This window comes from Zingiber officinale, chromosome 1B (genome assembly GCF_018446385.1).
Source record: "Zingiber officinale cultivar Zhangliang chromosome 1B, Zo_v1.1, whole genome shotgun sequence".
In the NCBI taxonomy this organism is placed as follows: Eukaryota; Viridiplantae; Streptophyta; class Magnoliopsida; order Zingiberales; family Zingiberaceae; genus Zingiber; species Zingiber officinale.
The window spans coordinates 47,003,971-47,017,041 of record NC_055986.1 but is presented as its reverse complement, the minus strand read 5'-3'; the positions used below and the strand labels follow the sequence as shown (position 1 = coordinate 47,017,041).

General features: G+C 40.6%; 1 protein-coding gene across 1 annotated transcript; it reads left to right on the top strand.

Moving 5' to 3' along the window:
• The first annotated feature begins 9,680 nt into the window (after positions 1–9,680).
• Positions 9,681–12,777, top strand: LOC122056256. The gene is made up of 2 exons (XM_042618132.1): positions 9,681–12,349; positions 12,732–12,777. The coding sequence occupies exons 1-2, from the start codon at positions 9,954–9,956 to the stop codon at positions 12,769–12,771; spliced, it is 2,436 nt and encodes an 811-aa protein (XP_042474066.1). The 5' UTR covers positions 9,681–9,953; the 3' UTR covers positions 12,772–12,777.
• The last annotated feature ends 294 nt before the right edge of the window (positions 12,778–13,071 follow it).

Here is a 13,071-nt window from a genome sequence, read left to right as displayed (position 1 = left end):
TAAGATCTTCTAGAACAACTTTGCTACTGGGCTTGTGATCCATTATATAGTCTTCTTCTAAAAACTGGGCATTGGTGCTAACAATGACCTTCTGGTCTTTAGGACTATAAAATAAATCACCTTTCGTTCCTCTGGGATAACCCACAAACACACGAACTTCTGTACGAGATTCTAACTTATCAGCATCTGGTTTCAGCACATGTGCTGGACTACCCCAAATCCGAATATGTCTTAGACTGGGTTTTCGCCCATTCCACAATTCTGTGGGAGTAGAAGATACTGATTTAGAAGGTACTAAGTTCAGAATGTGCGCTGCTGTTTCCAGAGCGTATCCCCAAAACGAATTTGGTAATTCTAAATAACTCATCATCGATCTAACCATTTCCATAAGAGTCATATTCCTTCATTCTACCACACCATTCTGTTGGGGTGTACCAGGTGCGGACAATTGGGATTGAATCCCGGCCTCTGATAAATAATTCCTAAACTCTCCTAAGAGGTATTCGCCACCACGATCAGACCGTAGTGTCTTGATACTTTTACCTAGTCGTTTCTCAACATCAGTCTTGTACTCTTTGAACTTATCAAAGCACTCGGACTTGCAGCGCATTAGGTAAATGTATCTGTATCTTGAATAATCCTCTATAAAAGAGACAAAATATTCAAAAACACCTCTTGCCTGGATAGACATAGGACCACACAAATCATAATGAACCAATTCTAACACTTCTTTGGCTCTATACCCCTTGACCTTAAAAGGCCTCTTGGTCATTTTACCTTCCAAGCAAGATTCACAAGTTGGAAAATTTTTCAACTCTAATGAACCCCAAAAGTCCATTGGCTATAAGCCTTTGAATCCTACTTAAGTTAATATGACCAAGCCTTACATGCAAAAGATATGCTTGGTTCATTTCCGAAGGTTGTTTTCTCTTATTAGTGTTAGAAGATGTGTTATAAATTTCCATATTTTGCTTTGTGGGAGAAATTAGATTTAAAGTATATAAATTGCCAACTAATGCACCAGAATAGATAATCACTTTATTTCTCTTTATAACTACATTGTTATTAAAAGAAACAGAATATCCATCCAAAAATAGTTTAGAAACTGAAATTAAATTCTTTCTAAAACTGGGTACATAAAGATAATTTCTTAAAATCAATTTTCTATTTCTATCAAAAGATAAGTAGACGTCTCCCACTGCAACAGCCGCTACCTTAGTAGCATTGCCCATGTAAACAGTTATCTCTCCTTCATATAGTCGTCGGGTTTCCTAGAACCCCTGCAAAGAATTACAGACATGATCAGTGGCTCCTGTATCTACACACCAGGTGCTGGTAGATAACACCGCTAAACATGTTTCAACAACTAGAGCATGAGATATACCTTTGTTGTTTTGATTCCTACGAGGACAGTCTGCCTTCCAATGCCCTGACTGCTTGCAGATGAAGCACTTGCCCTTCGGCTTCTTCACTCCAGCTTTAGATTCTGTACTCTGAGATTTATTCACTTTCTTTGCTTAGCCAATTTGTTTCTTCTTCTTCTTTCCTTTCGGTTTAGAAGTAGAACCATTTTCAGCATAGTGAATCTGAGAATTATGACGAAACAAACCTTCTACTATCTGAAGTTCTGTCAGTAGTTCCGCCAATGAATATACCTTTTTATTCATATTGTAATTCAGACGAAATTGCTCAAAACTTCTAGGTAGCGTTTGGAGGATCATATTGATCTGGGTTTCCCCATCAATTTCTCCTCCAAGGATTTATATTTCATTTAGATAAGCCATCATCTTTAGAAGATGATCCCTCACAGGAGTACCCTCTTGCATGGTGGTCGTCATTATCTTTCTCATGGCTTCTTGCCTAAAGGCCCGATCTTGATGACCAAAGAGTTCCTTGAGATTGTTCATAATATCATAGGCTGTTGGTAAATCTTGATGCTGATGTTGCAATACATTTGACATTGAAGCCAAAATATAACACCGTGTCATCTCATCTGCTTTTACCCATTTCTTATGATATTCAATCTCCTCTTGGGTAGATTCACCAGTGGGTGTATCAAGGCAAGGCTCAGTCAATACAAACTTATAGCTTTCAGCAGTAAGAACAATGTCCAGGTTCCTTTTCCAATCTATGTAGTTAGGACCAGTAAGTCTGTTCTCTTTTAGTATAATGGCCAGTTGGTTGAAAGTCATCCTAAGAATCACAAATAACTTTTGGTCAGAACTTTAAATTTAAAATAATATTGAATCCTCAAACAATACTAGTTTAAATTAACCAACACCTCAAAACACCGTGAATTTTGTATGCCACGATAGTGTGGACGTATACAAATTCAACATTTATAAAAGGAGGGTTTAACCCATTAATTTTATTATCTTGTCAACCTAACTTTTTGACAAATAAAATTAATAGTTGGTTTCCTTTGGTCACACGAATAATAGCAGTGACTCCGATGGGGAGGATACTATTAGACGTGCCTAAGTGTATACCATTACTTGACACTAAGTCCATTAATAAGATTGTGCCCCTTCCGATGGGGAAGATCACACGCGCTTAATTAATTTCCTATAGTCATCCAAAATGGAAGTTTGATCTAGTGATCCACAAACAAACTCATCCGATATGGAGGAAGGCACTCAGAGCCAACGCGCAAGTTTGTTTGCATCACTTACAAACCAGTAATGGAGACTGTGGAATTTATTTAAAATCCCTCTCCCACTTAGTTATTTAAAAATGAGGAATTTTGACTATGCTAGTCTACTTAACATGCATACTAACAAGTACACACATCACAACATAAAAGCAATAAATAGAAAAAGTAATTTTCAACTATTATGATTTTTATCTATTGTTGTCCTTCGTATGTCGCCATCCCTAGCTGCTGCCATTTTTGGCCACTGCCACCAGATCTAGTTGTCACATCCATCTTGCTTCTTGTTCCGCTGCGCATCTGGTCCTCAAAAGGTTCCACGCCTTGCATGATTCGATCCGCGACATAAATAGAATTTTACATTTTTTGATCTTATATTTCTCGAAGGAATGTACATGTATCTAGATCAAAAAATAAAATCCTAATAAAACTAAATACAGCTCCTGCTGTATTTTATAATACAATCATGCACACACAATAAAATGCCCTTGACATGTCCAAGGGTCCAATCACACACATAATAACTATAAGCCATAATAGTTGGATCCTGCATCTACAAAGTTAGCACATCCCACTATTATCCTGCCTAAATTATGTATGACATGTGCATAATTAAACTAATACCAAATACACAGAGGCAAAACCCTAGCTCTGATACCAATTGTTGGTTGCTACTCGGAAAACCTAATGGTTCCACTGTACAAAAATTTTGTACAAAGGTCTAAAAATTTTCCTAGCTACCATGTGTTCTTTTAAATTAAACTTGGATCACCTGCGGAACTTAACACGTTTGATCCTAAGTTTAATTTATTTGTTCTTTTAGGTTTAGACTTGGATCTCCTGCGGAACTTAACACGTTCGATCTAAATCACCTAGGTCACGAAGATAATTAAATATCTATTTCCAAAATCGGCTTCCAGTACTGCATGGCGAGGCACATAACCTTCTTGGATATGGGAGCAACCACCACCGACTAGACAAAGTCTTTTAATTAAGGAAATTAAATATTTAACCTTCCCATAGTAACCCTAGGTTAACCTCTAAGAACAATCAAATCACAAGGAAAGGAAATAAAACAAAAGAACACAATTTCGAAAACTAATTCGAAAAAAAAACTAGAATCGCATACCTCTTGTATTTGGCATTTTTACATGGAGATAAAACTAACATGGTGCGGAAAACAATATTAGTTATACCTTTCTTAGTAGATAATGACCTCTTGATCTTCTACCGTATTCCTCTTCTAATCTCAGACGTTGTGTGGGCAACGATCTTCCGAGACGAGGACCACCTAGCACCTTCTTCTCCTTCCTTCAAGTTTCAGCCATGCACAAAGCTTCCAAAGGATGAAGATCTTTTTCCACCAATCAAGTTCCAAGGGATGCAAGCTTTCTCTCCTTCTTCTCCAACCTAAAATCCGGCCACCACTTGATCTCCAAGGAGGATGAGAGGTTCGGCCACACCAAGGAGAGGAGAGAACATGAAGGGGCCGACCACACCAAGGAAGAAAAGAGGGAGAAAAATAATAGAGGTTGTTACCACAAAGGCATCCAAAACCCCCTCTTTTATAATCCTTTAGCCTTGGCAAATAAGTAAAATTTAATAAAAACTTCCTTAACTCTATTGCCATTGAAAAGGAAAATTTAATAAATTAAAATTAAATTCCTTTTCTTAGTTTATATGGTCGGCCACCTCATGTAAGCAAACAAGGAAATTTTTCGCTAGAAAAATTAAAGCTTCCTAATTTGCTTCCGGAGAAATTTTAAAATAAAATTTATCTTTAATAATCCCTTCATGATTGATGCTATAAAAGGAAATTTCTATAATTTTAAAATTTAACTTTTCAACATGTGGATGATAAATAAGTAAAGTTTTTACCAAAATTAAAATCAACCTTTTAATTTACAAATAAGAAAAGAGATTTAACTCTTCTCTTAATCTTTTGTAGAATCTTATAAAAGAAAATATTTTAATTTTTAAACTCTTTTTTAAATCATGTATTCCACATAAGAAAAAATTAAAAATTAAAAATCCTTTTATATTTATAATGGCCGGCCACCTAGACTTGGGTTCAAGGTAGGGCCAGCCACCCATAGACCAAGGCTTGGCCGGCCCTAGCTTGGTTCCCAAGCTAGCTTGGCTGGCCCCTATAACATGGGTATGAAGGTGGGTATAGGTGGGTATAGTACTCTATAAATAAGAGGCTACGATAGGGACCGAGAGGAGGAATTGGTTTTGGTCTCCCGATAAAATTAAGCATCTCATGTTCGCCCCGAACACACAACTTAATTTTATCAATAATAATTCATTCCACTAGAGAACTATTATTGAACTACCGCACCAATCCCAAATTACATTTTTGGGCTCCTTCTTATTATGAGTGTCTTAGTCTCCCTGTGTTTAAGATGTCGAAAGTCCACTAATTAAGTGAGTTACTAACAACTCATTTAATTAATATCTTAGTCCAAGAGTAGTACCACTCAACCTTATCATCATGTCAGACTAAGTCCACCTGCAGGGTTTAACATGACAATCCTTATGAGCTCCTCTTGGGGACATTATCAACCTAGATCACTAGGACACAGTTTCCTTCTATAATCAACAACACACACTATAAGTGATATCATTTCCCAACTTATCGGGCTTATTGATTTATCGAACTAAATCTCACCCATTGATAAATTTAAGAAATAAATATCAAATATATGTGCTTGTTATTATATTAGGATTAAGAGCACACACTTCCATAATAACTGAGGTCTTTGTTCCTTTATAAAGTCAGTATAAAAGAAACGACTTCTGATGGTCCTACTCAATACACTATAAGTGTACTAGTGTAATTATATAGTTAAGATAAACTAATACCTAATTACACTACGACCTTCCAATGGTTTGTTCCTTTCCATCTTGGTCGTGAGCTACTGTTTATAATTTATAAGGTACTGATAACATTATTTTCTGTATGTGACACCACATACTATGTTATCTACAATATAAATTAATTGAACAACTACAAATAAATGTAGATAATTTGACCAAATGTGATTCTTTATTTAAAATAAATATCTACAAAAGCTTAGGCTTTCAGTATACACTCTAACAAAATCAACTAATAATTTAAACCAGACCTGGGTTTGATCGGACAAGTTGGTCTGGTTCCAATTTCAGTAAATTGAACCATAAATTAATTAAATATTTATTTATTAATGAATAAATACATTTTAGTATGTATTTAATTAATTAATAAATATATTTAATTAAAACTTAAACAAAAGTTAACGTACAGTAGTTTTTTTTCTTCACGTAAAGAAAAATGTATCATTAATTAATATTTTTTTCCCCGCATGATTTAGTGTGCTTCGAAAAAAAATACTGTTCATGCCTTTAATCGATTCATGAATGATTCAGTGAGCATTTTTTTTACACTGTGCTACGTCAAAAAGCACTGTTCACATTTTTTTTCTCTCTCAATCGATCCATGAATCGATCCAAGAAACCTGCATGATTATGAATCGATTGAACTACAATTTCAATCGATTCAATTGAATTGAATCGATTGGTTAATTGATTCAATTAATGAACAGTGTTCACTGTTCATCTTCTTCTTGGCGACAGAAGGAGAAAAAATGCGAGTTTTTCTGCGTCGATTTTCATGCTTTCAAATCTATGCTCTGATACAGTGTTGATAGTTTTGAGAGCATGAAACAGAAATAAAATAAAGCGGTAACCACTCACATGGAAATCGCCGAAAAATCGCCGACGATCGACGAAGAGATTGCCGCTGTCGGAAACACAATCACGGGGCAATCAGAAAGTGCTCCCAAGTTCACGAGCCAAATCCCAACCACTGTGTGTTCTCCTCTGCTCGCTGATCACCTCGCAAAGCTCTCTGATCACCTTCGCTGCGCTCCTCTTTTATCATGATTGTTCTTGGACGTCATCTTATATAGCAAGTAAAACATCGGTTATCAATTGATGCTTTGATGACTAGTTTTCAATGGAGGAAGATAAAGATGAATACATACCCTTTCATCTTCCTGACGTTACAACTGATGCAATGTTTAACAGGTTTGGCACACTAAAGAAGTCTTGCAATCTCCCTAAATTTATCTCTTACCAGAAAAACTGACTATGTTTAACTTAGTATTCATTCATAAGTCATTTGAAGACGATGTGACTTTGATTAGTGAAAGGATCCTTTCTTCAACCAAAACAATCATATCCTACCTAAGAACTCGCTGGATGCCTCCCGAGTAGGACAGACAATGTATGTACCTCCTATGCTTCCCCTAAAATTAGGGGTGTCAATTCGGGTGGGTCGGGTCGGGTTGGGTCGGGTTGGATTTTTTTTTATTTTTTTTAACCCAACCCGAACCCGACCCGAACCCGACTTCAACCCAAAACACCTAAACCCGAACCCGAACCCGACCAACCCGATCAACCCGAACCCGACCCATATAACCCGAAAATCCGATTCAAAACGACTTTTTTGGGATATTTTCCCTATAATTCTTCACTTTTATCTCAATACTCCATCATTATCATACAAACATGATATTAATATACATAAAAACATCTAAATTTTTAAAATAAAATTTGATTTAACCCCAAAAAACCCCACAAAACCCTATATTTAAGTCAACCCGGGTCAACCCGAACCCGACCCGACCCAACCCGAAAATATTTAACCCTCCAACCCTCCAACCCGAACCCGACCCGAACCCGAAAATGCCCAACCCGAACCTGATTTTTTTCGGGTCGACTCGGGTTGGGTCGTCGGGTCGGGTTCATTTTTGACACCCCTACCTAAAATCATTTTATTCATCACATTTGAATTGCATTTGAGCCCACACCACATGAATGTGATGGACAGACATACCCATCGTACTCCACCAAATTAATAATTTAACGCTGAAGATAATAATCCCTATAATATGACAAAATAGTAAACGTGTGAAATTGATAATTAGGAAGGTAAACAATTCGAGCCGGGTTAAATTGGGTAAACAATTCGAGCCGGGTTAAATTGAGTTTTGAGATTATTAAGTTTATTTAATATGATAATGCGGATCGAGTTTAAAATAAATTAAAATTTTAAAATAATTATTGAAGTTTGGTTTAATCTATTTTTTATGAGATTAAGGTTATTTGAAGTTTAGTTTAAGCTTGGTTCATTTAGATGTTATCGATATTTCAATTCAAGCTTGGCTTGAACTTGGTTCAAGGTTGGTTCGTTTAGATATTATCAACCTCTTAATTCAAACTTATTTGATTATTTTAAATTTTTACCTATTTAATTGGTTATAGAGTTTCATAATTCAAACTTATTTATTTATTTTATTTTAATATTTATTTAGCATGTTGATATAAGTATTATTAATGAACATGATTCGTGAACATATTCACGAATATTATTCACGAGCGTTCACGAACGTTAAACAGCTGAACACATATGTGTTCAAGCTAATTTATTTAGTTTAACGAGTTATTCAAACTTATTTATTTAATTGATCTTATATATTTTAAAACAATATAAATAATTTTTTTTCAAACCAAACACTAAATTTGTTCATCAACTTTTGGGGGTGTTTGGTTTAGGGGAATAAGAGTAGGGAATGGGAATGGAAATCATTGATTGTCATTGTTAATGTTTGGATTATAGGAATAGGAATACAAATAAGGGAATGAATCCTTGAAATTGGGTAATAACTCATTTCCATGTACCTCCCCTTCAATGAGTTATTACCCTATTTTCATCAATCAAAATATTCCCTTATTCCAAAAATACCCTTGACCTAAAACTTAAATTTTCTCCCTTAATATCAAATATCAAAATATATTTATTTATTTTTTCTTTCATATCACTCCTCTCTCCTTGTTCTCTCTCATCATATTTTCTCTCTCATCATTTTATCACACACTTTCTCTCTCCTTAATCTCTCATATCACACTCTCTTTCCTTTTTTTTCTCATTACGCTTTCTCTCTCATCATACTTTCTCTCTCCTCAATCTCTTCTATCGCACTTTCTGCCTTCTTTTTTCTCATCATACTTTCTCTCTCATCATGCTTTCTCTCTCCTCAATCTCTACCATCACACTCTTTTTTTTTTTCTCATCACACTTTCTCTCTCCTCAATCTCTCTTGTCACACTCCCTCCTTTTTTTTCCTCAACACACTTTCTCTCTCATCATACATTCTCTTTCCTCAATTTCTCCCATCACACTCATTGTTCTCTTTTTTTCTCATCACATTTTCTCTGTCATCATACTTTCTCTCTCACCATACTTTCTCTCTCCTCAATCTCTCTCATCACGCTCTCTCTCCTCATTTTTTTCTCATTATATTTTCTCTCTCTTTATCCTCTCCCATCCTACTTTCTCTCACATTATATTTTCTCTCTCTTTATTCTTTCTCATCACACTTTCTCTCTCATCATTCTCTTTCATCATATTTTTTTCTCTCATTCACCTTTCTCTCTTATCTAATTTTTTCTCTTATTTTCCTTTAAGGGTAAAAATTTTTTTTTTAATTTATTCCGATAGAAAATATGCAACTAACCAAACATTACTTTTAAGAGTGATATCCATATTCATACTTATTCTCATTCCACACTACAATGATTCTCATTCCGATTTCTATTCTTAGGAAAGAACCAAACGCCCCCTTAGTTCATTTACAACTCTAATAATACTTATATCATGGTAACAACACGTCACAGCAGTTTGAGAATGTATCATAACGATTTGGATCGGCCCACCAGCATTTCCCATCTCCCGGCCCAACATAATGAGGGATATAAATAAGAAAATTATTATTATTTATGTTTAATTAAAATTGAAAGTATTAAGTTGGCTTCCCCAATGCAACCATACGCTACGCAACAAACAAATGGTTTATTAGGGAGAAAAAAAAATAGAATAAATAAATGAGAAAAAGATTTATCACAATTGATTAATTAATTAATTAATAATAAAAATAGTAATATTTCATAGAAAGAGGAAGCTAAATATATTAATCTCTTCGTTCCCCAACGACAATTGGTCTGCTTCTGCTGATGCTACTTCCGCTTCCTCCTCTTCCTCTTTTCGCTGCTCCCTCTGTGGCCTAAATCAAAGGCAAGTCGTCGACATGATGGTCTCCCCCGCCGGAGGAAGTCGACTGCTACGACTCGGGCGGATCCGGTGATGACTCGGAAGACCATGCGTTGACGGGTATTAGAAACGAGATAGCAAATAAGATATATATAGTTAAAGAGATTTCTTGGGTGGGTGGGTGCGTGGGTTAGTTGATCGGTGCCGGCGATGGCGACGGCCAACGCGTTGGCGACGAAGGCGGCGGCGATGGATGAGTCGGCGGCGACGGAAGTGGTGGGGAAGGCGGTGCATAAGCGGTTCGAGGCGCTGACGATGGTGAGGAGCAAGGCGATCAAGGGGAAGGGCGCGTGGTATTGGGCGCACCTGGAGCCGGTGTTGGTGCCTGGCTCCGACGCCGCACTCCCCAAGGCGGTGAAGCTGCGGTGCTCCCTGTGCGACACAGTCTTCTCCGCCTCCAACCCCTCCCGCACCGCCTCCGAGCACCTCAAGCGCGGAACGTGCCCTAATTTCTCCTCCCCCTCCTCCTTCGCCGCTCCGCCTCTTGCTTCTCCTCCTCCGCCGACGCCGCACCCTAAGCCCATCTCTGCCATTGCTCCCTTCGTTTCCTCCTCCGCAGCTGCCCCTAACGGCCGGAAGCGCTCCTCCCCCTCCGCCGCCACCAGCTCTTCGCTTGCCCCCTTACGCATCGCCGTCGTTGATCCTGCCCGGTTCTCTTCCTCGCCAAACACCCCGGTCGCGGGTAGCAGCGGCGATGTCTTATTTTCCACCCCGCCGCTTCTCCAACTCCCCTTGCCACCGCCTCAATCGGTCTTCTCCGGCGGGAAGGAGGACCTCGGCTCGCTGGCGATGCTGGAGGACAGCGTCAAGAGGCTGAAGAGCCCAAAGGCCTTCCCCGCCCTATCCTTCTCAAAACCTCAAATGGATTCCGCACTCTCCCTCCTCTCCGATTGGTTCCACGAGTCCGCCGGCACCGGTGCCGTCTTTCTCTCTTCCTCCGAGCATCCCAAGTTCCGCGCCTTCCTCAGCCACGTGGGTCTCCCTCCCTTCTCTGGCCGCGAACTCCTCGGCCCCCGTTTGGAGTCACGCTACGAGGAGACCCGCGCCGATGCTGACGCCCGCATCCACGACGCTCTCTTCTTCCAGATGGCATCCGATGGCTGGAAGAAGCCCAGGGACTCTGCCTCCTCCATCGTCAACATGACCGTGAACCTCCCAAACGGGGCCATCGTCTTCCACCGGTCCCTGCTCACTCACGGCCGACCCACGTCCAAGTTCGCGGAGGAGCTGCTCATGGACACCGCCGCAGAGATCGCTGGCGAGGGCAACATGCAGCGGTGCGCTGGGATCATCGCCGACAAGTTCAAATCCAAGGCGCTTCTGGACTTGGAGAACCAGTATCCATGGATGGTGAACCTCTCGTGCCAGCTGCAGGGCCTCCGCGCCCTCATCAAAGACTTTGCCCGCGAGCTTCCCCTCGTCCACACCGTGGCGGCCAAATGCCACAAGCTCGCGAGCTTCTTCAATGAGCACCCACAAGTGAGGAGCCTCTTCCACAAGTACCAGCTCCAGGAGCTGGACACCACGTGCCTCCTCCGCGTCCCACCGCCGTCGTACAACCCGCTTGAAGCTGGCGTGCCCCCTCCAACTTCCGTCTTCCTCATGATCGAGGACATCTTGGCATCTGCTCGTGCGGTGCAATCCGTCGTGCTTCATGAATCCTACAAGTCAATCAGCCGCGACGATCCCACCGCGCGCGACTTGGCGAACATGGTCCTGGAGATGAGCTTCTGGAACGAACTGGAGGCTGTGCACGCGCTGGTCCGGCTGGTGGAGGACATGGTCCAGGAAACAGAGGCAGAGCGGCCGCTGGTGGGGCAATGCCTGCCGATGTGGGAGGAGCTGCGGTCCAAGGTCAAGGACTGGTGCGCCAAGTACACCATCAAGCTCGCTCCTTTGGAGAAGGCGATCGATAGGAGGTTCAAGAAGAACTACCACCCTGCATGGCCGGCAGCGTTCATGCTGGATCCGCTCTACTTGGTGAAGGATGTCAGTGGCAAGTACCTCCCCCCATTCAAGTCTCTGACCTCTCACCAAGAGAAGGACGTGGACAAGCTGATCACCAGACTGGTCTCCCGCGACGAAGCCCACATTGCTCTCATGGAGCTTATGAAGTGGAGAGCGGAGGGATTGGATCCTCTCTACGCGCAGGCGGTGCAGGTGAAGCAGTGCGACCCGGCCACCGGGAAGCTGAGGGTGGCCAACCCGCAGAGCAGCAGGCTGGTGTGGGAGACTTACCTCAACGATTTCAAGTGCCTCGGCAAGGTGGCCGTGAGGCTCATCTTCCTCCACGCCACCTCCTGTGTCTTCAAGCACAACCCTTCCTTGCTGCGCTGGGCCCGCTCCAGCTCTCGGTCCTCCGCCGCCGTTGACCGAGTACATAAATTAATTTTCGTCGCGGCCAACGCGAAGCTTGAAAGGAGAGATTTTTGGAACGAGGAAGATAAGGACTCGGCGCTCTTGGTTAACGGGGAAGACGAGGAAGACGAGGACAACGACGACGATACTGATCTCAACGAAACAACATTCGCTGAAGCTTCCACAGTGTAACAATCCACCTCTTTGTTTTGCTTTCTTCTGGATTTGGATTTTTTTTTTTCTAAATCGCTTGGGATTTTTTTGGGAGTGAGTGGAGCATGGGAGAGTGATCAACTGAAGACGCTTAAAAACTCCTTGCTTTTGTTTTCTTCTTCTTCTTCTTTTTTCTGCAGAACAAATGTTGGAAGCAGCTCCTTGTTTGTAGAACAAGAAGAGAGATTTGTAACACTTTGCTTTTTGATAAATAATATCACAATTTGGATTCTGCTTTCTCGATCTTTTTCCTTTTTGATTTTTTTTCCTTACCTTGCCTCACTGATCAAAGCTTGTCAATTTGAAACATGTTTTTTTGATGTTTTCTTGTTTTTGCACCATTGGAAAAACCAACAGGAGGTGGTCGTTACCATGGCGATTCACTGTGGAGACTTGAACTAGTGGAAATGAACGCGAGCAAGAAGCTTTGGAAGGACCAGAAAAAAGAAAGGAACTTTTGAATGCCAATTAAAGAACTTTATTCATTGTACAACCTTGTCTCCTTAGTGTGGCTATCACGACTTTGCAATCAGTCACCATTTGGATCCAATCTAAGACCAATTTATTGTTGGATTGCACCGGGACCCAATTGTTCGTAGTGTGCCGTGTACGACCAATCCCCTTACGCAGGAGTGACTGTGGAGCGTGAGTATGTCAAGCCTAGTTGAAGCTCGCTGTGCACTATTGGCAACATGTG

Excerpts from the sequence above, each read along its gene's own strand:
- LOC122056256 (XM_042618132.1), top strand. The coding sequence starts at position 9,954 with ATGGCGACGGCCAACGCGTTGGCGACGAAGGCGGCGGCGATGGATGAG. Across the intron at positions 12,350-12,731 it reads TTCGCTGAAGCTTCCACAGT|GAGGTGGTCGTTACCATGGC; the intron begins GTAACAATCCAC and ends AAAAACCAACAG.